The sequence below is a fragment of the Dermacentor variabilis genome, chromosome 5 (assembly GCF_050947875.1).
Source record: "Dermacentor variabilis isolate Ectoservices chromosome 5, ASM5094787v1, whole genome shotgun sequence".
Classification (NCBI taxonomy): Eukaryota; Metazoa; Arthropoda; class Arachnida; order Ixodida; family Ixodidae; genus Dermacentor; species Dermacentor variabilis.
Window position 1 is genome coordinate 129,292,290 of NC_134572.1, and position 23,238 is coordinate 129,315,527.

Sequence of the window (23,238 nt, forward strand, 5' to 3'; positions counted from 1 at the left end):
TTGAGGATTTCGCTTGCCTTCGATGGCCGCCACTCCGTCTTCGTCATCCTCGCCGATGGCATCGAAGCGCGGAAAGCAGTACCGTCGGTTATTGATGGAGAAGAAAGCCGCCATTATTAAGCAAGTCGTGAGCGGCCCATCGCAGGCTGACGTGAGCAAAGAGTTCGGCATGGAGCAAGGAGTCAGGTTGTGGGGGATTCAGAAGACTCCGATGTTGAAGATGAGGAGCCAATGCCTGCGCCGCCTACAAGTGCCGAGTTGACGGGAGCACTGTTGACTCTTTCATCGGTGTACAGTGCTGACATGACCCTTGCTCAGATCGAGGTGAATATGATCGCATGCAACTGGAACGCCGTCCAAACAACAATCAACAAGTTCTTCAAGCCACTGCAGCAATAATACCGGCTGCCCGACGAAGCACATGTACATAATAAACCGGCAGTTGGCTGCATACAGAGTTTTTGAATGCGTTTTCTTTATATCCTTTTCACTGATGCTTTGGCAGGGTTTCGGAAACCCGGTACTTCGCCCTTTACCTCTAGATCCGAGACAAAAAGAAAAAAAGTGCGGTTTTTGCATGCATTCATTTTTTCTGACTGCCTGAATTTTCTGACGTTTTTACGTTCCCTAGAGGGTCCGAAAAATCGGTCGTTGACTGTATACCAGAATAACAAACTGTGTGCACCGTCGTTTTCACATGCAACAGGCAGCTATATACTGTCCTCTGTCGCACGCACCTCGCACATTTTCTCGTTTACATGGGATCTAGCAGCCGGAAAACGTATCATACGATCACAGTTTGGCGGCATACTGAACACTGATGCCAAAAAATCATATTTTCTGGGAACATATGAATGATATGAATGCTCGTAGCTCTATTGGGTCATTTTTTGTTTTTTCAATGGCAAACAACGGCACCAGGAAAACTTACGTAACAGGAACATGTCAACAAGGCTCTGCTGTACATGGTGTTCTACGGACAAGAAGTTATAAAAAGCTAAATACTTTGTTATATCAAGAATTTCGTTGAAGTTCATTATATCGAGGTAAGCTGTACATGTGAGCAGCACAAAAGTACGTGACTTACGATTACACCAAATTATGTTGACACATACTACCTTTTTCTTTCATCTGTGACACAGTAATATTTGTTTGTGAATGCAAGCAGTGAGAGGAGTCTCGATAGCCCTAATAGCGTTGCCAGCTATGTATGAAACAGAGTATAATTGGGACTGATTTGGACCAAAAGTTGAGGGCTCAGTAGAACTACCAGGCACGTCTCACTCACAGGATGCTGTTGCGGCATAGCGGGTAGAAGAGACGCCTGGGACATGACAGGTGCCGGTGCTCCAATGCTGTCATCAGGTGGGCCTGAGAGTACGTCGGCCTTGAGGCGCTCAAAGTCCACGTCACTCAGCAGGGATGCCGTCGCAGCCTCTCCGCTCTGCTTTCGCTGCTCCCTCTTCTCCTGCTCCACCAGGTCCTCTAGGAGCAAGGGCTGCTCTTGCAGCAGCAAAGGCCGCTGTTCGCCGGGCGGCCCACTCAGACTTCCACCCATGGCCACCGCCGCAACGGGCACACCGGCTCCTGGGGGACGCATGCCCGCTAAGGAACCTCTCAGGTGGCTCATGGCCACCCCTGGCATGGCTTGGGCCATCATGCGAACGCCTGGCAATGCACCAGAGCCACCCGTGTAAGGCGGTGGTGGTCGCATCCCACGGAGACCCAGGTGCTGCGCCGACATTGTGAAGGAAGCTGTAGGCACCACATTCATAGGTGGCCGATTCTCAAACACGGGCATTTTGGGAATCTGCTGTGGCTGCTGCTGCTGCTGACGCTGACGCTGTATGAGTTGCTGCTGCTGTCCTTGCTGCTGCTGCTGTTCTTGCTGCTGTGCTAGCGCAGGTTGATGTTGGTTTGAAACATTACCTTCTGCTGAAAACGTTGAAAAGCCCAAACTCGTCGGTTTGCGGTCTTCCATCTTCCGCCCCTCTTCCTTGACCGTGGGTTCCTGCTTAACGCCCCCACCTTCCTGAGGCATGGCTCCATCTTCGTCTTTGGTGTCCGTTTCCTGACGCCCGACTTCATCCAGGTCGTCTTCTTTGTCGTCCAGATCAAGGTGCTCATCGAGGATATTGCTCTTTTCGCCTTCTCCTACAAAGGCCCGATCCAGCTCCGGGTCAGCATACTCAAGTATGTTGAAATCGTTTCCAAGACCTGATTATAAAAAAAGACAAAAACAAAACAGGAGATTACCAAAACTTGCAAGGCAAGCGGTGCTTATTTCTAAAGGCTTGCTATCCAAGCTGAACTGTGCAACAGTCACAATGCCAAAGTCACAAATCCTAATAAAGACCTTGTGCACGGACAAGAAACAGGGCTCCTTTTTCTCCAAAGCAAAGCAGCAGGATCAGGAGAAAGAAACATGGAGCTTCACATCTTCGGCCACTGAAAGTCTGCCCTGTACAACTACTATAAGTTTCATAAACAACCAATAGGCATTACACTCGAGCTTCATTACAAAGAAGTCGCAACCAACATGAAGATACCTTCATTATTCCGGTGTACGTTCCAAACATATATTCATTAGACATTGCCATTTGCAAGAAAAATTTTAGATTTACTTTGTTACATCCAATAATATTTTGTATTTTTTTGCAAATAACCTGCAGCAGGAATTTAAAAATTTAACAGTGAAGTTGGGGTGAGGGTTATAGGCGAATTTCACCTGGAGGTGTGGCTCAATGCCCTGCTGTGAAGCCACGCCTCAAGGCAGAAATCTCCGCCACCCAAAGTTTCACCTCCTAAGGAACCCCACCCCTTCCCCACCTACAAGTGTTGAAGCTCTCTATTCATGGTCGCCCACTTTCCTCCTCTTTTCACCTCGCCATTTTGAGTTTTGACTTTGTTAGTAGCAGATTGTGCATGCGGCACCATGCGACCCAGAACTCAGCTCAAGGTTATCAGCATCGCTGAAGAGATGGGGAACAGAGTCACTGGCTGGCGGCATGATGTGGACAAGTCACGCTTCTGGAAATGGAAACTGCTTTTACAATGTTTGAGCATTGTTGTATGCATTTATTTTCGCAGGTTATAAGTGTAGACTTCTTTTTCTTTCTTTTCTTCCCGGGATGTGACAATTTGTATGCCTTCGCAGCAACATCACATGCCCTGTAGAGCCAATGTATTGACCCTTTTTGCAAAGCAGTTTGCTCTAGAGAAACAAAATGGCACTTTCGGCGGCGCGCTGCACGTTGCCTCAGCGAATATGCATAAAAACGAAATCATTACCTCTTTTGCCCTGCTTCTGTGCAACCAGCTGTCGGATATACAACTGGGTTTTCACTAACGCACTGTGCTCCATACATGCTGCAAAATGTGGAACAGTGGAGACAAGACGTGTGCAGTAGTTGGCTGCAAAAATTGTGACTGGTATATTAAGGAGTGGAATAAATTTGTGCATCCAAGTTCACGAATCACTGAAACATAAGGACCGCCTGTGCTGCCAGTTCTTTGTGATGCACGACTTTCCTCGAGGATTAAAAAAAAAACCTTCACTTATCCGCCATCGTTGTTTCACTAACCTCCTCAAAAGGGACTCCAACCCCGGAACGTCTGCACAAGTGAGTACCGCTGGTTATACAGAGACAAAGGGAATAGCGCCGTTTCTTGGCATATAGCAAGTTTCTCTCACGTTATTTACTCCCCTCCACCCCAAATCACACGCAAACTTATGGCCACTCTATCGCCAACGTATCAACAATACGTGAACAGGCGCATATTTGAATCAATGCACCGAGGCATGGGTGACGGTGACTACACCGGCAAAACACTAACGTTCAAAGCTGAACGTTTCGTGACGGTCCACAGAGTAAACCAGTGACTAGCGATAATTAACACTGGTACTGATTCAATTCATAAGCGGAAAGTTAGCATAGCTTGGAATACATATTTAGCCTGGCTTTTAGTACAAGCACCGTATAAACTGCTCACTCCATTTGGACAAAGCGTAATTAGCTCCGAAAGCACTTACAGTCGAACCCAGCTATATCGAACTCGCAAAAAAACGCCTATCAGTTCGATATAGAGCATAATTCGATATAAGCCTGCTAAATAATTGGATGTCATAAAAGCACATACCATTTATAAAATCACTTTATTGATTAATAATAATAATATTTGGGGTTTTACGTGCCAAAACCACTTTCTGATTATGAGGCACGCCGTAGTGGAGGACTCCGGAAATTTTGACCACCTGGGGTTCTTTAACGTGCACCTAAATCTAAGCACACGGGTGTTTTCGCATTTCGCCCCCATCGAAATGCGGCCGCCATGGCCGGGATTCGATCCCGCGAGCTCGTGCTCAGCAGCCCAACACCATAGCCACTGAGCAACCACGGCGGGTACTTTATTGATTAAACTAGCTTAGTTTCGCACGAAATAGTCCTGCATTTTCTTCTGCTCTGGCAATTTCACTGCCTGCGACGCACGCACTTTTTCACATTAAGGAGTCGGAGCAGCTGAGGCCGCAACTTTCCGCATTCGCGCAGAAGCACCGGACTAGTGCGAGTGCACCAATCACTTCGGAGAACGTGGGCCAAGGACCGTCGTTGCTTTCCTCATTGTGCCCACTTTCACTTGTGCTCGGTACAATGTTGGCAATGTAGTCTTCGTTTTCGGGCTCTCCCGTGGTCGCGACACATCATTTGCGCTCACAAACTCATCCACCGTTGATTCGTCAACAGCTTCCGGAAATTCTGACAGTTCGCTCCAAACTTCGGCAACACTGGCAACGGCTTCGTCGCATTCATCAAAATTTACGGTCATCACCGAGCACGCGGAAGTCTGCACGGCTTAAGCAATTTCAGATTAACCACTCGTACACGGCCGTGCGTACGGGTCGGGCGCCACGGGCACCGGTCGCGAGTTTGGACGCTTTAGCTCTAATCTCTCCCTTATTCTTCAAGATCGTGCCGAGAGTGCTCCTCGGAATCTTGTGCTCTGTGGGGACATCCGACTTCTCACCGCGTTCGACACGATTTATGATTGCGAGCTTCACGACGAAAGGCAAATTCTTTCGCTTCATCACGGCAACACTGCGAGAGAAGGCCTACAAAGCGCATGCAAAAACAGCGAGACAAGTCGCACTTTCGCCATCTTGTATGACGAGGGCACAAGAGCATCTGATTGGCTGTCTGAGCAAGCGCTGTGGGCAGGCCAGGATAATTTTTTGCAGGGGGGGTGCCGACGGCTCCGTCCGAGGCAGCGCGGTCGGGCGCGGTCACGGTAGGGAGAGCGGTTGGATGGAGCCGCGCAGCCGGGTTTTCTCCGCCACCGCGAGGGAAAGCCAACTTCCGGGGGCACTTTCCGCCGCTTGACGTTCGATATATCGGGTGTCACTGCTATTTTTGTTCGATGTAAGCGTGATTTTTGCGATATATACTCATTGTAACTATATCGTGTCCAGAAATTGTTCGATATATAGAATAATTCGATGTAAACGGGTTCGATATAGTCGGGTTCGACTGTACATGTCCTGTGAAGCTGTGGGTAAAGCTTTGCGTGTTGCCCACGCAGTCACCGTCTACGATATCCGCCAAAACAGAGGTTTGCGAGGTCACACCGGCGTCATGTACATCCATTGTAAACACAGAAATAACAGAGGCAGCCGAGGCAGGCAATGGACGTATCACCACGTGATCAAACATGACAGTGCCCACAGGATCACCATGAAAAGGGTCAACAAGGACGTCTGAAATTGTGGACGCTGAAACTCTTTGCTGTCTGATTATTTCTTCTTTCTTTCTTTTTTTACTCTTTTTTTTTTTTACTTTTTGCGGTGACAACAGGTTCGAAATGACATTAATTGAAGCCACCAGCACCGCCACTTTCATTATCTCACAGCCTCAAACTAGTGCTTTCACACACAGATCCGCTGACAGCCTTAGCCAATTGTAGCCACTGCAGCTATTTGTGTTTGGCCACGCGATGTTTGGTGCGTGGTCATATGATCATTTTGTACTGTCGTGCACTCTGCAACACTAGGCCTAGTCGCTTCGATGTTCACTGCAGTTGTGGATGTGGCAATCTGAGCCCTTGAGGACAGCAGATGACAAGCATTCGTTTTTAGCCCTTCCCAATTTTTCACACGCCGGAGTGGCTTAGCAGCTATGGTGTTGCGCTGCTAAGCTCAAGGTCGCGGGATCAAATCCCTGTCATGATGGCCGCATTTCGATGGGGGCGAAATGGAAAAAAGCCCATGTCCCGTGCTCCAGGGGCACGTTAAAGATCCGCTGGTGGTCAAAACTAAACCGCAGTCCCTCACTAAGGCGTGCCTCATAATCAAATAGTGGTTTTGGCACGTAAAATCCCTGAATTCTCCAATTTTTCTGACATTTTCGCGGCCCAATGGGAGTTGAAAAAATTGGACGTTAACTGCAATTGGAGTGCAATTGGATTACACGAGGAGGCAGGTTACAGTCGCCGACCATTTATTCGGGCCTCATGGGGACTGCGGAAATGTCCAAATAAACAGGTGTCCGAAAAAGCAGATTAAAGAAAAAAGAAGAAATCCTTTATTTCCACGCACTTATTCGGGCTCGGCGGTAGGCTTGAAGAGATCGTGAATGCGCCGTGGCACGCTGTTCCGTTTACGTGCAATCAGATAAGCCTGAATCCCGGAGAAGATCGTACGGTCACTAGAGGCGGCTGAAAGCACAGTCACTGTTTGTGCACGCTTCTAATGCGACGGCAGCGTAGCACATGGTGCGTCATCTTCCGACTCAGAGTCATCGTCCAGCAGTGCAGCAGAAACCTGAGCACATTCTATTGAATTTTATTCAGCAGAATGTTTCTCCCTCTATCTTTCTGGAGTGCCTGGGGAGGTTAAAAAATGCAATAGAAGGCTCATTGAGTATTAAAAAAATTATGGGGTTTTACGTGCCAAAACCACTTTCTGATTATGAGGCACGCCGTAGTGGAGGGCTCCGGAAATTTCGACCACCTGAGGTTCTTTAATGTGAACATAAATCTAAGGACATGGGTGTTTTCGCATCGAACCCCCATCGAAATGCGACCGCCGAGGCCGGGATATCTCATTGAGTATTGACTGCATAGCTAAATGAGTGCTGAAGCTCGTGACAGTCTTGCTCTTTGTTTTTTTTTTCACAACACAAATTTTTTGGAGTGTCATTTTTTATGTTACCTTCGCATCAAGCACACTTTCAAGGCAGACAAATAGCCATATCATAAATTTATAAGAAGTCAAGATATGAAAGCGAGACTGTCACGACCTGCACTGTAGCCCAAGGAACGTGAAAGAAAAATGGAGCCAGAATATGCTAAATGGTAACAAAGAAATCGGCTCCAGAAACTGAGCACGAAGGCAAAAAAAAAAAGACTGTTTTGAGAAAACGGCTCTCAAAATTTCACCTTCACTTCAGTTTTCTAAATGGCCCCAAATTTGTTGTCTTTGGGGTGTTTTGTGGGACGTGGGGCTTGTATATGTGGCCTCTGGTCCGGTGTGCCTTTGCGCCCCCCCCCCCCCCTTTATTTTTGCATGGCATTTTTCGCTGCTGCTCTACGAAGAGCATGGTGCCTGGGTTTCAAACCAAGTGAAGTGCAGAACTATGTGTGGACATGAATACAGTTCCAGTGTTGTACCTGCAGGCTGCCTCATTGATAGCAGTCTCCAGTACAATTAGTGAGGCATTTTTTTTCTTTTTGTAGAATCGACCATGTTACTGAATGAAGGCCCCGAGTCTCAGCAGCCTTCCAAGTCATCTTCCCTTGACAGTGCCTGTGGAATTTAGGATCAGAGAGCCAGTGATAGATATGCAGCTGCTAGATGCTTTCCAGAATTTTACTTTTGTATGATGCCTTAGTACCTTAGTAACTTGCGATTCGCTGATGATATTGCCTTGCTTCGTAACTCAGGGGACCAACAGCAACGCATGCTCACTGACCTGGAGAGGCAAAGCCGAAGGTTGGGTCTAAAAATTAATCTGCAGAAAACTAAAGTAATGTTTAACAGTCTCGGAAGAGAACAGCAGTTTACGATAGGTAGTGAGGCACTGGAAGTGGTAAGGGAATACATCTACTTAGGACAGGTAGTGACTGCAGATCCGGATCATGAGACTGAAATAATCAAAAGAATAAGAATGGGCTGGGGTGCGTTTGGCAGGCATTCTCAGATCATGAACAGCAGATTGCCATTATCCCTCAAGAGAAAGGTTTATAACAGCTGTGTCTTACCAGTACTCACGTACAGGGCAGAAACCTGGAGGCTTACGAAAAGGGTTTACTTAAATTGAGGACGACGCAACGAGCTATGGAAAGAAGAATGATAGGTGTAATGTTAAGGGATAAGAAAAGGGCAGATTGGGTTAGGGAACAAACGCGAGTTAATGATATCTTAGTTGAAATCAAGAAAAAGAAATGGGTATGGGCAGGACACAGAATGAGGAGGGAAGATAACTGATGGTCATTAAGAGTTACCGAATGGATTCCAAGGGAAGAGAAGCGTAGCAGAGGGCGGCAGAAAGTTAGGTGGGCGGATGAGATTAAGAAGTTTGCAGGGACAACATGGCCACAATTAGTACATGACCGGGGTAGTTGGAGAAGTATGGGAGAGGCCTTTGCCTTGCAGTGGGCGTAACCAGGCTGATGATGGTGATGATGATGATGATGATGCCTCGATCACTTCTGCAGCCAGGTGTCTGTGCCAGCCCAAGGGGCCTAGTGAACAGAGCTCACAATGAGCTTCTCTTTATGAAAGGGTAGTACAATAGATATTGTTACAAGATATTGTGACAATATGATAATAGAGTAAACGCACAATGTGCTTGGTTGCGGGTCTGAGGTGCTGATGTGCGAAATGCCTTGCCGCAGATACAAGGAGTCGACGCTCAATGTGCTTAGTCGCACAGTCCGAGGTGCAGACGCGCGAAATGCCTAGCCGCGCAGTCCGAGGTGCCGACGCGCGAAATGCCTAGACGTGGGCTCGAGGAGGCAACACTCGATGTACTTAATCACTCAGTCAGAGGTGCCAATGCATAAACTGCTTAGGCGAGGGTCCGAGATGTCCACACGCGATGTGCTTGATTGCCGAGTCGGATATTCCTATGCACAAAATGCTTAGCCACAAGCCCGAGGATTGCGTGCGCAATGAGCTTGGTCACAAATTACTAAACACCACGTGCTGAAAGGCATAGCCGCGTGTCCCAAGGATTCTGTGCGTGAATATTGGTTGCAATGTTCGTGTCGCCGATGCTCGGTATGCTTAGCCACGGGTCTGAGATGTCCACAAATGTAGGGATCGGCCACGCTACTGCTATGTTCACATAGTGCCTGTTTTGATACGTCGAGATTACGGCGAGTGGAGACACTCGCAAGGTGCAAAGAACCGAGCAGACAACGCGTACGCCAGACCAATGGCAAACTGCACTAGAGTCACATGGTGGGCGCGGCCAATCGCAGACTCCGGCACGATTTTCAATTTTTTGCTTTTTGTGTGCTTATTTCTGAATAGAGGAGATAGCTGAAGCAGCAAATTCGAAGACGGAGAAATGCACTTTTCAACGAGACCAAGATGGCAGCGCTCGGTCACGCCGTTCCGGAGATACTGTGGCTTGAAAAACGCTGTTCTTTCTTGATTTCAGTGAAATTTTTCGCCACCTTGGCTGATAAAACATTTTTTTAGAGTACTTCAACGTGGTTTACAGCGATGATATTTTGGAATCAGATAGAAAAGAAGTTATGGAAACAGAAAATCTAGTTTAAAAAAAAAATTGATTTTCTGGCCATATTTCGCTATGTGATAGCCGCGTCTTTAAAGCTACAATTAGCATCCAGCTCACCCAGAAGTTCGTCGTCATCCAGGTCGTCCTCCATGTCAGCCCCCCCATCATCTTGGTCTTCAGCACCCTGGGCCTCAACTTCTTTCACCAAGTCCCCCGCAGTCTTCTTCTTTGCCGGCTGGGATTCCAGGCTCTCCGAGCGAGCATTGGCACCAGCAGCAGCTGAAGCAGCAACAGCAGTTGCTGCAGCATCAGTGCTACTGCCAGCTGGGGCAGGTCGCTGCTGTTGCTGCTGTTGGTGCTGCTGCTGCTGTTGCTGCTGCTGCTGTTGTTGAGAGGGCTGCTGGGGTGGCTCTGGCATACCACCCTGACCAGGCTGGCCTTCTCCCGATGTAATGCTGCCCACCAAGCTCTGCTGTGAAGTGCCCTGTGCAGGGAAGGCGCTGCTCTGGATCATGTTCCCTTCCTTGGACAACAGAGCACCATCTGGAAATCCACTGGATGGTGGCAGTTGCTGCCTGAACATCGCTGGCCTTGGCCCTGTAATGAGAGCAGCCAATTTCAGTTGCAACAGAAGGCGCCAGACAATCAGGCTGAATCTTACTGTACTGATTAAAGGTTCCTTAAAGGGATCCTCCAGTGATACCATAAACATTCCAGGATTTAAAGCTGATCGTGTTCTCCTATGTGTAAACAAATGCCACCTTTCTTTTTCAGCACCAACAAACTTTTTAAAAAGTTGTATAAGTTCTTTACGGTGTTGGATATGAAACTTGACACCATATCGCTAGGCTGGCACAATATGGACTGCCAGAAAAAGCAAATGCTGCATAGTGAGTCAGAGGCCTAAATGTACCAAATAAATTTTTAAATGAGAGGGAAAGCCCGTAGAACACAAGCACCAACAAAATATCTAGCGTTAGCCGTGCGCCATTCTACTTACTGTACCTAACAACTGTGAATAGTGACATAACGAGAAGCTAATACAGCGAAACTTTGTTACTACGAACTTTTCAGAAATCCCCTCCTGACTTCTTATAGTTTCAATGTAGAAATATTTCAGTACTACGAACTTCGGAGTACCGAAGTTTTCAGAATAACTATCGTTATTCAGCTTCCCTGTGATGTTAACAACTCCTCAGTACTACGAACTATTCAAAAATCTGGTGATTCTTAGATTTCCGTGTATTCTTCATGGCAGCCGAAATAGGAGGCTAGCAGATGACAAGGTGCAGAGAGCGGACGTCACGGCGCATGGGTTTGAAAAACCTGAGACGGTGCCCAAGAAAAATATGCAGGCGGGCAGAGGCGACAACGCATCAGGTTTTGTGGGCACATGCTCCACCCAGAAAAGTGTCACCTAGCTATGTAGGCGCATCTTTTTCTTCTTTCACCCTTCTTTCTGCACACGCCTCTTTCTTTCGTGCTTCTTTCTGTGACCGTACTCACTACGTGTGCATTGAAATGTAACCTCCATGCTTGCAGGGATGCCACACGGTCACACTTTACACTTTCCAGATGGTGTCATTTACGCGCGCTTGCACTTTGACATACAGTTAAACCTGCCTATAACGAACCTCTATACAACGAATTCCTCGATGTTCCGAAGCTTTTCTATTCGCTACCATCACTCCATAGAAGAACATGTATTTGTGACCTTTATGTAACAAATTGGCGGCAGGAGACACCCTGTAAATAATGAATTCCCTTTGCCAACCACCTAGCGGATTTTGCCCCAAATTTTGTTATTTTGGCACGAGCAGCAGCCGCATGCATTTCCTGCGGTTGCCCCACTGACGATGGAGTGCAAAGCAGTGTCACCGTGCTTGGCCCGCAAGTAGTAGCCCCGGCGAGAGCGAGGCTTCCACAGTGTGCCACCGGCGCAACACGTAGGGAAGCACAGCGCAACACGTTCTGGCAACAGCGAGGCTTCCGCAGAGTGCCTTTGGCGCAGAGAGTAGGGAGGGACGACGCTTGTCCACATGTGTCAACACGCACATTGAGGCACCCCCTGCGTTCCTTGAGCCGGCCGAGAGAACGTGTGATTGTGAAGCAAAAGAGGCGCAACACGCGCATTCAGGCACCCCTGCGTCCCTTGAGCCAGCCAGCAACGCTCTTCTTGATGATAGTGATCTAAAGAAGGGAAAGACGCTTGATTCTGCAACCCATGAGGGAACACGGCGAAGCGTCAACGTGGCCGTGTCCTTATTTGCTCCTCCCTTCAAACATTCCGCCGCTCATTCTAAGTAAACATCCCGCCGCTCGTTCTAAGTAACGTTGCCGCCGCTTGCGGGTTGCTTGGCGGGGCGTCGGCAGCACCACTATTTGGTAACTACAGAAGTCTCTGCATTTCCCTTCCTTAACCTGACACCAGGTAATACTACTAAGAAAAGGACTGCTTTTCATGTCTCGTGGAGTCGTGGTCACTCTGTTTCTTCGTTTTTGATGCTATGCGCACGTGCAAGTGGACTCCCATGTCCACGCATCCAGTCACTTCAGTGTTACAAGGATGAGTGTCTCGATAAAAAAACATAAAATATTGACTGTTGAAGACATAATGGCACTCTTGGACATGTTTCTGGAGGCGAAAAAAAGAACGGTGTAGCTATCAAATTTAGCATCCCAGCTAGTTCTCTGTCTACAATACTGAACGCAAAAAATACAAGTTGCAGTGCAGTGGAGTCAGATACTGACTGTAAGAAGAAGCTGAAGCCCATCAACATACTCCGACATCGACAAAGCGTTGTTTACTTGGTTCGTGGACATGAGAGCACGAAATGTTCCCATCAGCGGCGCTGATTTGCAGCAAAAACCAAGGGATTATGCTTGTACCTTGGGCTGCAATGATTTAAAAGAAAGTAACGGGTGGCTTCGAGGCTCCAAAAGCAGGTATGGAATTGTCGGAAAAGTAATTAGCGGAGAGTCCTCCTCTGCGGACAGGGATGGTGCCCCTTCTTGGATTTAGCACGAGCTACCAGGCATTTTGGAGCATTACGACGCGTGTGATACATACAACGCTGACGAAACGACCCTTTTTTTACGAGTTGCTCCCAAACCACACCTTTACGCTAAAAGGAGACGTCTGCCACGGCGGCAAGCAGAGTAAACGTCGCTTGACTGTTCTGCTCTGCGTAAATTCAGACAGAAGCGACAAACTAGTCATACCGGTTATCGGCAAAAGCGCCCAACCTAGATACCTTAAAGGGACACACTGAATGCCTGTGAAATACGTGGCAAATGCAAAAGCATGGATGACACGGGACATATTTAGTGACTGATTGAGAGAGTTCTACAAAGATATCAAGAAACAAGGCCACAAAATTTGTCTATTCATAGACAACCGTAATGCCCACCATGTTGAGGGCCTCGAGCTGTCTAACATTGAACTATCGTTTTTACCTGCAAACTGTACCTCGCAAATTCAGCCCCTTGACAGAGGAATTATTAAAAGTACGAAGTAGATTTATCCAAAGGCTGCTTCTGAGCATTCGTCTTCGGCGGGAAACAAAGGTGGACATTTTTTCAAGCGGTCGAGATGCTTGAAGCATCCTGGCGGGAAACAAGTGCAGACATTACTATGAACTGCTTCAGCAAGGCCCGGATCACAAAAGAGGTTCAGGCTGCGGAAACTGACAGTGGAGAGGAAGAGCTTTCAGGCCCATCCAATCTCACCAAAGCTTGTATTTCACTGTGCGCGAATGGAGCAGCCCCGGACGACGTGCAGCTTTGTGATCTTTTGTATGCGGACAATTGCGCCATCACTGTGGAAGAGATCTCGGATGAGGTACTGGTGGAAAGTATCTGATATCACAGTGACGACGACAAATCTTTGGAGGTCGATTCATCACGTGCTTTGCATTCCACGAAGGAAGTGCTGGATGCCATTGACTTTTTGCGCCGCGTCATGGGCTCGCTATATGATGAGGGAATAGCGTTGTGTCCCTTGATGTCTTACGAGTGTTCAGTATTGTCGTCCCTCACAAACAAGCAACGGAGCAAAATAACACAGTTTTTAGCCATTAAATAAATGCGTTTTGGGCGCGTACCTCAAGTTCCCCCTTTGTTTAATTTGTGCATTTCTTTTACCGATTTTCATGCTGAAACTGCATATAACAAAAACCTCTTTGTAACGAAAACTTTCGAGCATTTCTCAATTTCGTTATATCCAGGTTTAACTGTAGTTCAGGTGTCTGCCTCAAGCGAGACAGCTGCGGTGTCCACGGGCAAGAAATGTGGAAAAAAAAAGCAAGAAACATTGCACTTTGGGGGCGATATGGTGCTATCTTTTGGTTAGCAGTTTTCTCTACAGCAGTGTTTCTTTTGCGTGCGTCACTCTCACTATTAAGTGCTTCAGTGGTGTGCGATGGCAGAATCTATGAAAAATAGCAACAGCGCGTGCCGAGAGCCTACAGCAATGCTTTCGTGGATAGCTCATATATTGACAATTCATGAACTGATGTGTTGATGGGCAGAATGGTTAGTTTTGGGCCTTTCACTAACCAGGCAAACCTCGTTAATACATACCCGCTTAATGTGTAACTGCAGTTTATACGTAGTCACGAAGAATCCCCCACCCAGCCCCCGTTCAAACCCATGTATTGGCTGACCGCTTAAGCCGTAGTCACTCAGTGCCTACCAAACGGTTAGTGCATACTTTTTTCTTTCTTGTTCTACATGCACAGGCACAAAATCGGCAAAATCTCATGTGTGCAGACGTTCCATTCTCGAGTTGCGACACCCGATTGACAGCCGCCAGCGATAGTGACGTGAAAACATGGCCACCATGACATTGTTCCTGCTCATACAGGTGTTGCCGATCGCAGCGCACAAAAGCATGGCCTTTAAGATTGGCTTCCTGTAACGAAAAAGCTGCCGGTAGGGGTGCGAATACGCTATCGTCGTTGAACCCAATTCAATCCGATTCAACTAGTAACCACGCAAAAGCAAATTTATTTAATATATGCATAGGTATTTCTACGCTTACCCAACAAGAAAAATGTACCTCCGTCTGTCTGTCCCATAAGACGACCGCTTTCAAGATAAAGCCCGTAGAGTGAATGACTGTACCTTCATGCTGCCTGTCGCTTCAACACTAACGAGACGGCGAGAACACAGCACTCACGAAGCTTTCGGCACAAGCCGCACCCTGCCCCTTTCACAGATCGCTTTCAAGACGTGAGCCCCCACGTCTTTCTTCAGTGTGCAGCAGTGGAAATGCAGCGTATGGAGCTATTAGCAGTCGGCTCTCTCTGTCCGCATCGCAGATCGTTTTCAAGATACGGTCCTCGCGGCCGTGCCATATATGTAGGCACCGCCGGTGTACGCTTGTTCACAGTTCATAATGCTTCGAGGTAAACCGATAAGGCACTAATGAGCGATAATGGCTTATAATAATCGAAACATCATCAGTGCACCGGGTGCAGCCACCTGTAGTACTTTGCTTGCATTATCAATGCACCTTGCGCCGCCGTCCGCAACAGTTCGTGCCATCGCAGCGTTCTCGTTTGTTTGTACTGGCTGGATCAAGTTTCATAACATTGATAATGACACCAGGCTGCGTGTTGATGAGCAAGTGGCACAATGCTTATGCATACTTAGATGACTCCCTGAGAAGTTCCTGTGTGAATTATTGTTTCTTCATTGCCCCAGAGTGTTTATGGTCGTGATGTTGTCGCGGGGCTCAAAGGTCATTGCTGCGGCGTGTCGGGTTTATGTTATTGAGATGTCGACGTTGTTACATCTGCGGAATTCTCAGATAGCGACAGTGTTGCTGCCTTCACACCTTGCCCATCTTCAAGCAAAAGTGACAACGACAACAATGATGTAGAAGTGGACGACGGCCCTGCATTATTTGACACAGCGCGTGCTTTAAACATCATGCGAGCTTTCACAGAGAAGCGGGGCCTCGTGGACAAACTTGCTTGCAGCCTTACTGAGTTCGAAGGTGCTGCAGCAAGTGAAGATCACCAATTTTTTTGTTGCCTACCTACAAATAAAGCCTGTCTGAGTGTGTGTTTGAGAGCATCGTGACGTAGTTATTTTCCAGCCGGTAAGTAGCTTCTAAACTGGCATTGGCGGTGAATTCGTACATCGTTTAGTGCATACCTAAACGTCGTTCGCGGCCGACTACTGTTAGATACAGGACCTTTTTCTGAGCTTCCTTCGAGTTCACCAGACCACGTCGAATCGCACCACACCTAAGTAAGGAACTCAGAAACAGATCTACCCCGCTCCCGAGGCGCGGCATGTGCAAACGAGTTGACGTGCCCCACCTCGTGCGCCGCAGGTGGAGCTATTCACTGCTTGACTCTTCCCGAAAGTGTAGCGAGAGCCTGGCACTGTTCCAAGTAACGTGGGTCCCGAGGCAAGACCGCTGTAATGCACCGTGAAGCCCTGGCAGCAATCCCCCCATCCGCCTTTGTGAAGGCAGTTGTAGACCGGGAAGGCAATACCGCAGAGAGAAGTAGGCCCTCGGACATTGGGGCCCAAGGCGCGAGCCTTGGCGCTGGGTGTGACACAATCGCACGGGCGCCTACCATTGGCCGAAAATGACACCTGAGCGGGCCCGCCGATTGGCCAAAACTGGCGTCACCTGAGCAGGCTCGCCGACTGGCCGAACGTGACGTGACTTCAACACACCGAAGGGCTTAAAAGCCAGAGACCGGGAGCAGCAGGAGACATTCCTTCATTCATCTCTTTCGAGCTTCTTGCCACGGGCCGCAGCGTCCGAGTTGCTGCTGGCTCGTAATAACTTTATGACTGTTAATTTCTTTGTAATCTCACTGTAAATAATGTAAATAAACCTCCAGTTTTCATCTCTAAGTCCTCCTCAACCTCGGCCAACTCCCGCACCCAATGGCAAGGTCCAAAAATCTGGGAGACAGCAATTGGAATTGCCCTCCAGATCCAACACTACGTATTAATGAGGTTTGACTGTAACAATCTTTCAGAATAACAAACAATTCACCACAGTCCCATAAAGTTCGTCATATCGAGATTTAACTGTATACATACATAACCCTACGTTAACTAAACGGGACTGGAGGTTCATAGCGTAACAGATGGGAACAATGCAGCAGACAGGAGCATATGGACAGGGCCCTCCTGTATAACCCAAGCAATTGACCAAAACCCCTGGTAAACTCAAGAATCACCTGGCATGTGCTGCGGTGGGATGCCCATGTGTTGTGCCTGCGCCTGCATGGCTGCCGCCCGCTGTGGGTCGAATTGCTCCAGGCGATTTATTGGTGGCCTCTGCAGCTGTTGCTGTTGCTGCTGCTGCTGCTGCATCTGCTGCCACTGCTGCTGGCGCATTAATTGCTGCCGGTGGAGCATCAGCATCCGGAGCCGGGCCTCATTGATCTGGGGCCGCACAGCTCCTGGCTGTTGTGGCTGTGGCTGAGGCTGTTGTGGCTGTTGCTGTTGCTGCTGCTGCTGCTGGGGGTCTCTTGGCTCGGCCAGCAAGCCACTGTGCGGAAAGCCCTGCTGGCCAGGATGGAGCTGCTGGGCTGGTTGTTGTGTCTGCTGTTGTTGAAGTTGTTTGTGCTGCAGCTGTTGTTGCTGCAGCTGCTGTTGCTGCAGCTGCTGTTGCTGCAACTGTAGTTGCTGCTGCTGTTGCAGTTGTTGCAGCTGCTGCTGCTGCTGTGGTGGCAGGGACTTCTGCTGCTGCGACTGCTGCTGCTGTAGTTGCAGTTGTTGCTGCTGCAATTGCTGCTGTTGGTGCTCGACAGAGGCCATACCTGCGAGTAATGCATCCATCCCTGTCATGCACAAGATTTGACTGCCAGCATTGATGACATCATTACCGGCATCAGTAATGATGCCAGTAATAATTAATCATCAGTAATCATTACTGGCATTATAGCCTCATTGCTGTCACACGGAGTATTAGTCATGATCCTGTGCTGACAAAATTGTGACTAACGACCCCTTTTCTTATTTGTGACTAACAACTAAAATGTAGGGCTGTGCAAATATTCGAAACTTTCGAATACCGAAGCGAATAATGTCATATTCGATTCGACCTTCGATTCGAATAGCGCTATTCGAAAACTTCGAATATTTTCGAAGTCTTTCGAAGTTTAAGAATACCGGTATGCGTACATTTTTTTGCAAGTTTGTCTTTCTATATCTACCCTGGGTAGAGCATTTTCATGCCACTTTGCTGACGGAGCCACGACCGCTCGAAAGAAACAAGGCCGTGACCGAGCTTTGGACCTAGCATATGAATTCACGAACGTAAACAATATTGATAACGATAGCGATGGCTCTTCGAAAGATTTAAAGAAAGCGTTTACTATTGCATTTTTAGGCACTAAATGTAACGTAACTGTAACGTCATCATAATATCCGTAGGTATTTATCTACCTAAAAGTACATATTATACCTTGTAATTGTAAGATATAATATAAATCGCCTTAAAAAATCGACTAATTAGCCCTTTCGCTGTCACGGACGTACCGGTACGTCATCGCGCTCCCCCCCCCCCCACATTGTCATTGACGTACCGGTACGTTCTCTATCGTGCGTTCAAAATTTCGCGCCTGAGCGCAAAGCTGGCACTCCCAAACTGGCCACGCCATCTGTTGACTCTTTCTACAAGTTCGTATTTTCGCCCCGACCTGTGTTAGTACATGTATTGAAGAGTACGGTGCGACTGCCACTCCCCCCTTTCTCTTCGCTGAGTGGCGCGGTGGCTCCGCGTTCGCTGGATCATGCGTCGCGCGCGTGTAGTTATGGGTTCAAGGGTTGTTCTCCCATCTCCACTGGTTTGAAGGTTTTTATTTTTATTCTGTTGGTATGTTTGCTACGGCGCGTCAAGTTCAGGTGCACGCGCCGTTGCATCTCCGAAAAGAGCGACTCGATTGCTGCTTTCGCTCTCTCGCCGCACCATCGCTTCCGACTTGCAGCAGTAAACGTAAAGCCCTTCAAACTTTGTTTTAGCCTTTTTCCATCTCCCTATGTCTTCTTGATCACACAACGTCCCATTTCTCTCCGTTGTGCTGGAGACTGAAAGCGCCTCCTTCCTGCGCGCGGTTACTTTCGGATAGCTGAGGCGCGCGGGACCTTCGTCTGCTCATTGGAGCGGTGGCTCTTCCGATTCAGAATATGGGCCGAGCTTGGATTTGGACTCGGACAACGTCTCATGCGAGGAAGAGATGAGTTCCGCATCGTCAGATTCGGATGTTGAACGGATGTTAGTCAGGCTGATGATGATGATGATGTTTACTAACAACAGCTGCAGAACATTGAAATGTGCATATTGCATTGACTATGTTATTTGTATACCAATCATAATCAAAAATAAATTGCTATGTTCATTCCCTGTTATGCTCGTTCCCTGAAACCAAGCCGACACTGGGGGTGCGTCACGGCCAGAAAGGTCCGACAGCGAAAGGGTTAAAAAAAAAGTTTGTCTTAGCGGTAGTAGGTATTTGGTGAAGCAACCATGTGCTTTCTATAGCTTTTCTTAGGCTTGCGCTTGCAAACGTGGTCGTCGGATGTGTACGTCGCTTCAAGTTATCAACTTTAGTCATGCTTTAGTTGTTCATTTTGCTTGATTGCGCGCACAGCCGAAGTAGCCAAACCATGAACGAATCGGCGCAGCTGGTGTTCCGGAGTGCCATCTGGGAGTTCTTTGATCGCGAAGCCAGTGATGCGACGTGCCGCACGTGCAAGATGCGCCTTAAGACGGCCACGGGCACTACAACCACCCTCGTCAGTCACCTAAAGCGTCACCCCGATCCATTCAAGCAGTTCGGGAAGCTCCGTGCTGCCGAAAGCTAAAAAAGAAAGCCTGCAGGCCCAAAAATGACGACGGGCACCAACAAGGCGGACGCAAGTGCTGCTAACTGTAGCTACTTCAAGCCGACGTTGAAAGGTGACAGTCAGAGCGCAAAAACGTTAACAACGAAGGTTGCGTAGTTCCTGGCCACTGGCTTGCACTCTTATTCTATCGTTGAGGAGCCAGGCTTTTTGTCTTTGATGCACACAGCAGTGCCCGAGTACAAGGTCCCATCGAGGACTACGTTTTCTCAGAGTGTCGTGCCAGAACTTTAGGCCAAAGAAAAAGAATGGATCAAAACCGAGCTGCGCAATCACTTCACTGACATGACCCCATGCTACTCGGTGACGACCGACGGGTGGACGTCTAGGCCTGGGGATAGCTATGTCTCATTTACACGCCACCTCGTTTATAAAGAGTTCCGGCTTCACAATTATCCCCTTGCATGCCGGCACATGCCGGAAGGCCATACATCTGACAACCTGAAGCGCATCCTCCTTGACTTGGCAAAGGAGTGGGGACTGCCTCAAGATGTTCCAGTTTTCATTGTCGCTGACAATGGCAGAAACTTCCTGGGCGCCGCATCGCGAACGGGATGGACAAGTATACAGTGCTTCGCGCATACGTTACAATTGTGCATCCAGTGTGCGAAGGACACTCAGAATTTTGAGCAGCTGTGTGTCAAGGCCCAAGCAATTGTAGGGCACTACAACAGGTGTTCCCAAGCCAGAAGTCGCCTCAAAGAGGTTCAGGTTAGCATGAGCTTAGAGCCCCTTGAAGTGATTCAGGATGTTTCGATGAGATGGAACAGTGAATATGAAATGATCTCACGCCTTTTAAAGCTCCGTGTACCAATTTCCTTGAATCTGTCGGAACAGGACACATTGGAAAACCTAACTTCAAGTGAATGGCATCTGATGGCATCCGTCACATCAGTGCTAAAATGTACTGACAATGCAACAAGAGAGTCTTGGTCCGAAAAGCACCCAACTCTTTCGCAAGTGGTGCCACTAGTGCATTGCATGCAACTTGTGCTCACTCAGCAACAGCAGCGTTGTGGGGACGAGTCTGCATTTGCAGGAAACCTCCTTCACGGCATGAAGTCCAGGTTTGTCTATATAAAATTGCAGGTGACATATACCTTGAGCACAGCATTGGACCCCCGATTTAAAGCCGTTTGTTACGACACCACAAGTGAGAAATGGTGGCTGAAAAATCTACTCTGCTCTGCTGTGGAGAAGAGCCTGCCTCAGGGAAGAGACAGGGAAGAGTCTAATGCACCTGCACAAGCTGTCTCTAGTGATGTGTGGGATGTTTTTGGAGCTTTGGCCTCTATCACCACATCAAGCACTGGTTCCCAGCGACTTATGGAAGAGGTGGAGGAGTACCTCCATGCACCTGTTCGGCCCCGCTTGGAGAATGCTTTCCTGTGGTGGAAAATTTTCGGCGAAGTCAAGTACCCGTCACTGTCCAAGCCAGCTCAGCTATACCTGTCGGTGCCAGCAACCCAAGTGTCAAGTGAGAGGTTGTTCTCGTCAAGAGGAAATGTTGTCACCACTAGAAGAGAACACCTTCTCCCCGAGCATGTTGAGCAGTTAGTGTTTATACATAGCAACATGCACTAGGATGAAAGGCTGGGTGAGCAATGCACAGTGGTCTGAATAAATTGAAAAATGAAAAAGTCTTGTGCCTCACGTCTGTTTCTCATTGCCTCACATTTATAATGGTTCAGAAAATATAACTGATAAAACAGCCAGCAGAGATCATTGTAACAAGATTATGTACTTCACTCCATCAATTTTTCTGTTGTGTACTAGGAGTCCCAAATATTCGCTTCGATACGAAAATATTCGCTTCGTATTCGCTTCGAAGTGAAAAAGCACTATTCGCACATGCCTACTAAAATGTTTACCTTCCTTTTTTTTTGTTACAGAAGGAAAATGCATTGTGCATAGAGAGTGTAGCTAAAGTCGTGGCTGCTACGTCAAATAATATATATATATACATATACACACACATATATATATATATATATATATATATATATATATATATATATATATATAGAGAGAGAGAGAGAGAGAGAGAGAGAGAGAGAATATTGAAGCAGATAGAGAGCATCGAAGCAGTGTCGTAACGACAGCACATAACGACTACTACGACTGTCAGTGGATCGGCATGCAAGAGCGATGGTTCGAGGCTGCGAGATGATCAAAATGGCGGCAGTGGCAGCTTCAATTCATGCTATTTCGGACCTGTGGCCACAGCAAAAGCATTGGAAAAATCGGACGGCGAAGGGTTTCAGCGTCTGAAATTTCGGAAGTCCTTGTACAATGGTGCTACGGGGCATGCGACGGTGCCACAAAGGCGTACAAATTATCAGGCACGCCCGAAAAATCAGCTGTTCACTGCATATCAGCACTAGCTCCCCGCACATGTTTTTCGATCACGCACATACTTATTTGGGTACAGCAGAAGCAATATGAAAAGCCGGAGCACTATGTAAAGAGTAAGCACTATTAACATTACCGATTACAGTCGTCAATCGATAACTCGGACAGACCTGATTATACAAACCACTCCGCGGCGCCGCAAATTGCCCCATAGACTTAACGTAAAAGGACGACCAAAATTTCGGCACCTTACTGCACTGTGCTGTAACTCGGACTCTTGACTGCAGAGTCATGTGCTCCCAGACAGCCCCCACTGCACCGCATTGACACATTTTGAGGCGAGGCTTTGTCGGCTGCTTTTTGCACCTCCCCATTCTAGCCACCCTACCACAACCATTGAGGCAGCCTGGCAGGTGGCAGGTGCAATGCCTGGTCATGTGATCAGAGGCAATTTAAAGGGGCACCATGCAAGATAAGCACTAAATCAATTTAGACTGGTAAAATAGTCTTCCGAAAATTTATTACTGCCAATTTCACAGTAATAAGGTTGATTATTAGAAGATAAAATCAAGGCCAAAGTTCAGTTTCTCGAATTTCGGGCCGAAATCCCAGCTCCGGCACATCAGCGTGACGTCACAGATTTCAAAGTTTTCTTTTTTTTTTTTTTTCATATTTGGGCTGCTGTAGCTCAGCTCTTGTAACCTGCCAAGCTGACCCTAGCTCTCTCAGGATACAAGGCAAGTAAGTCGACGAGCAAGCGGCCACACCTTTTTCGTTCTTGCAACTTCTCTGGCTTACCATACCTATTCTCAAAGTAAGAGAGGCTTTTGGGTATTGTAGAAAGGTGCATTAGTTAATTAACTAATATAGCTGAAATAATCTTTTTGTCTTTAAAAATATGTCACCACTAATTGAATAAGTTGTAACCACATCTTCCCCAATGGTGGACACCTTTCTTCTGTCTGCCAATGGTGACACCAAACTCGCTAGGTAAACAATGACCATGGGAGTCATACTTTGCAGCATAAAATTGAGACATGATATGAATTCCACTTACGGGAAGCCATGATTCCAGGGGGAAGCGGAGTGCGAAACCCCAGTTCTCCAGGTCCTGCCATAGCCATTCGGTTCCCTTGCAATGCCATGCCTATGAGAAGGAAACAAGGCCCGAGATTGTTTTTTTAAGAAGGGTATGAAGGATTAAGTTCTTTTCACTTATTTCCCACAAGCTCCCCATTTTGAGCTGTATACCTTAGCATTGGAC

General features: G+C 47.7%; 1 protein-coding gene across 1 annotated transcript in view; it reads right to left on the reverse strand.

The window, feature by feature from the left end:
* The window catches only part of LOC142583153 (uncharacterized), a 249,991-nt gene that overhangs the window by 114,570 nt on the left and 112,183 nt on the right, over positions 1-23,238 (reverse strand). The window contains exons 40-43 of the mRNA XM_075693498.1: positions 23,032-23,121; positions 16,952-17,536; positions 9,858-10,337; positions 1,289-2,217 (exon numbers count right to left, since the gene is read on the reverse strand). Coding sequence (XP_075549613.1) covers positions 1,289-2,217; positions 9,858-10,337; positions 16,952-17,536; positions 23,032-23,121 — 2,084 coding nt within the window. The remainder of the gene's footprint in view (positions 1-1,288; positions 2,218-9,857; positions 10,338-16,951; positions 17,537-23,031; positions 23,122-23,238) is intronic.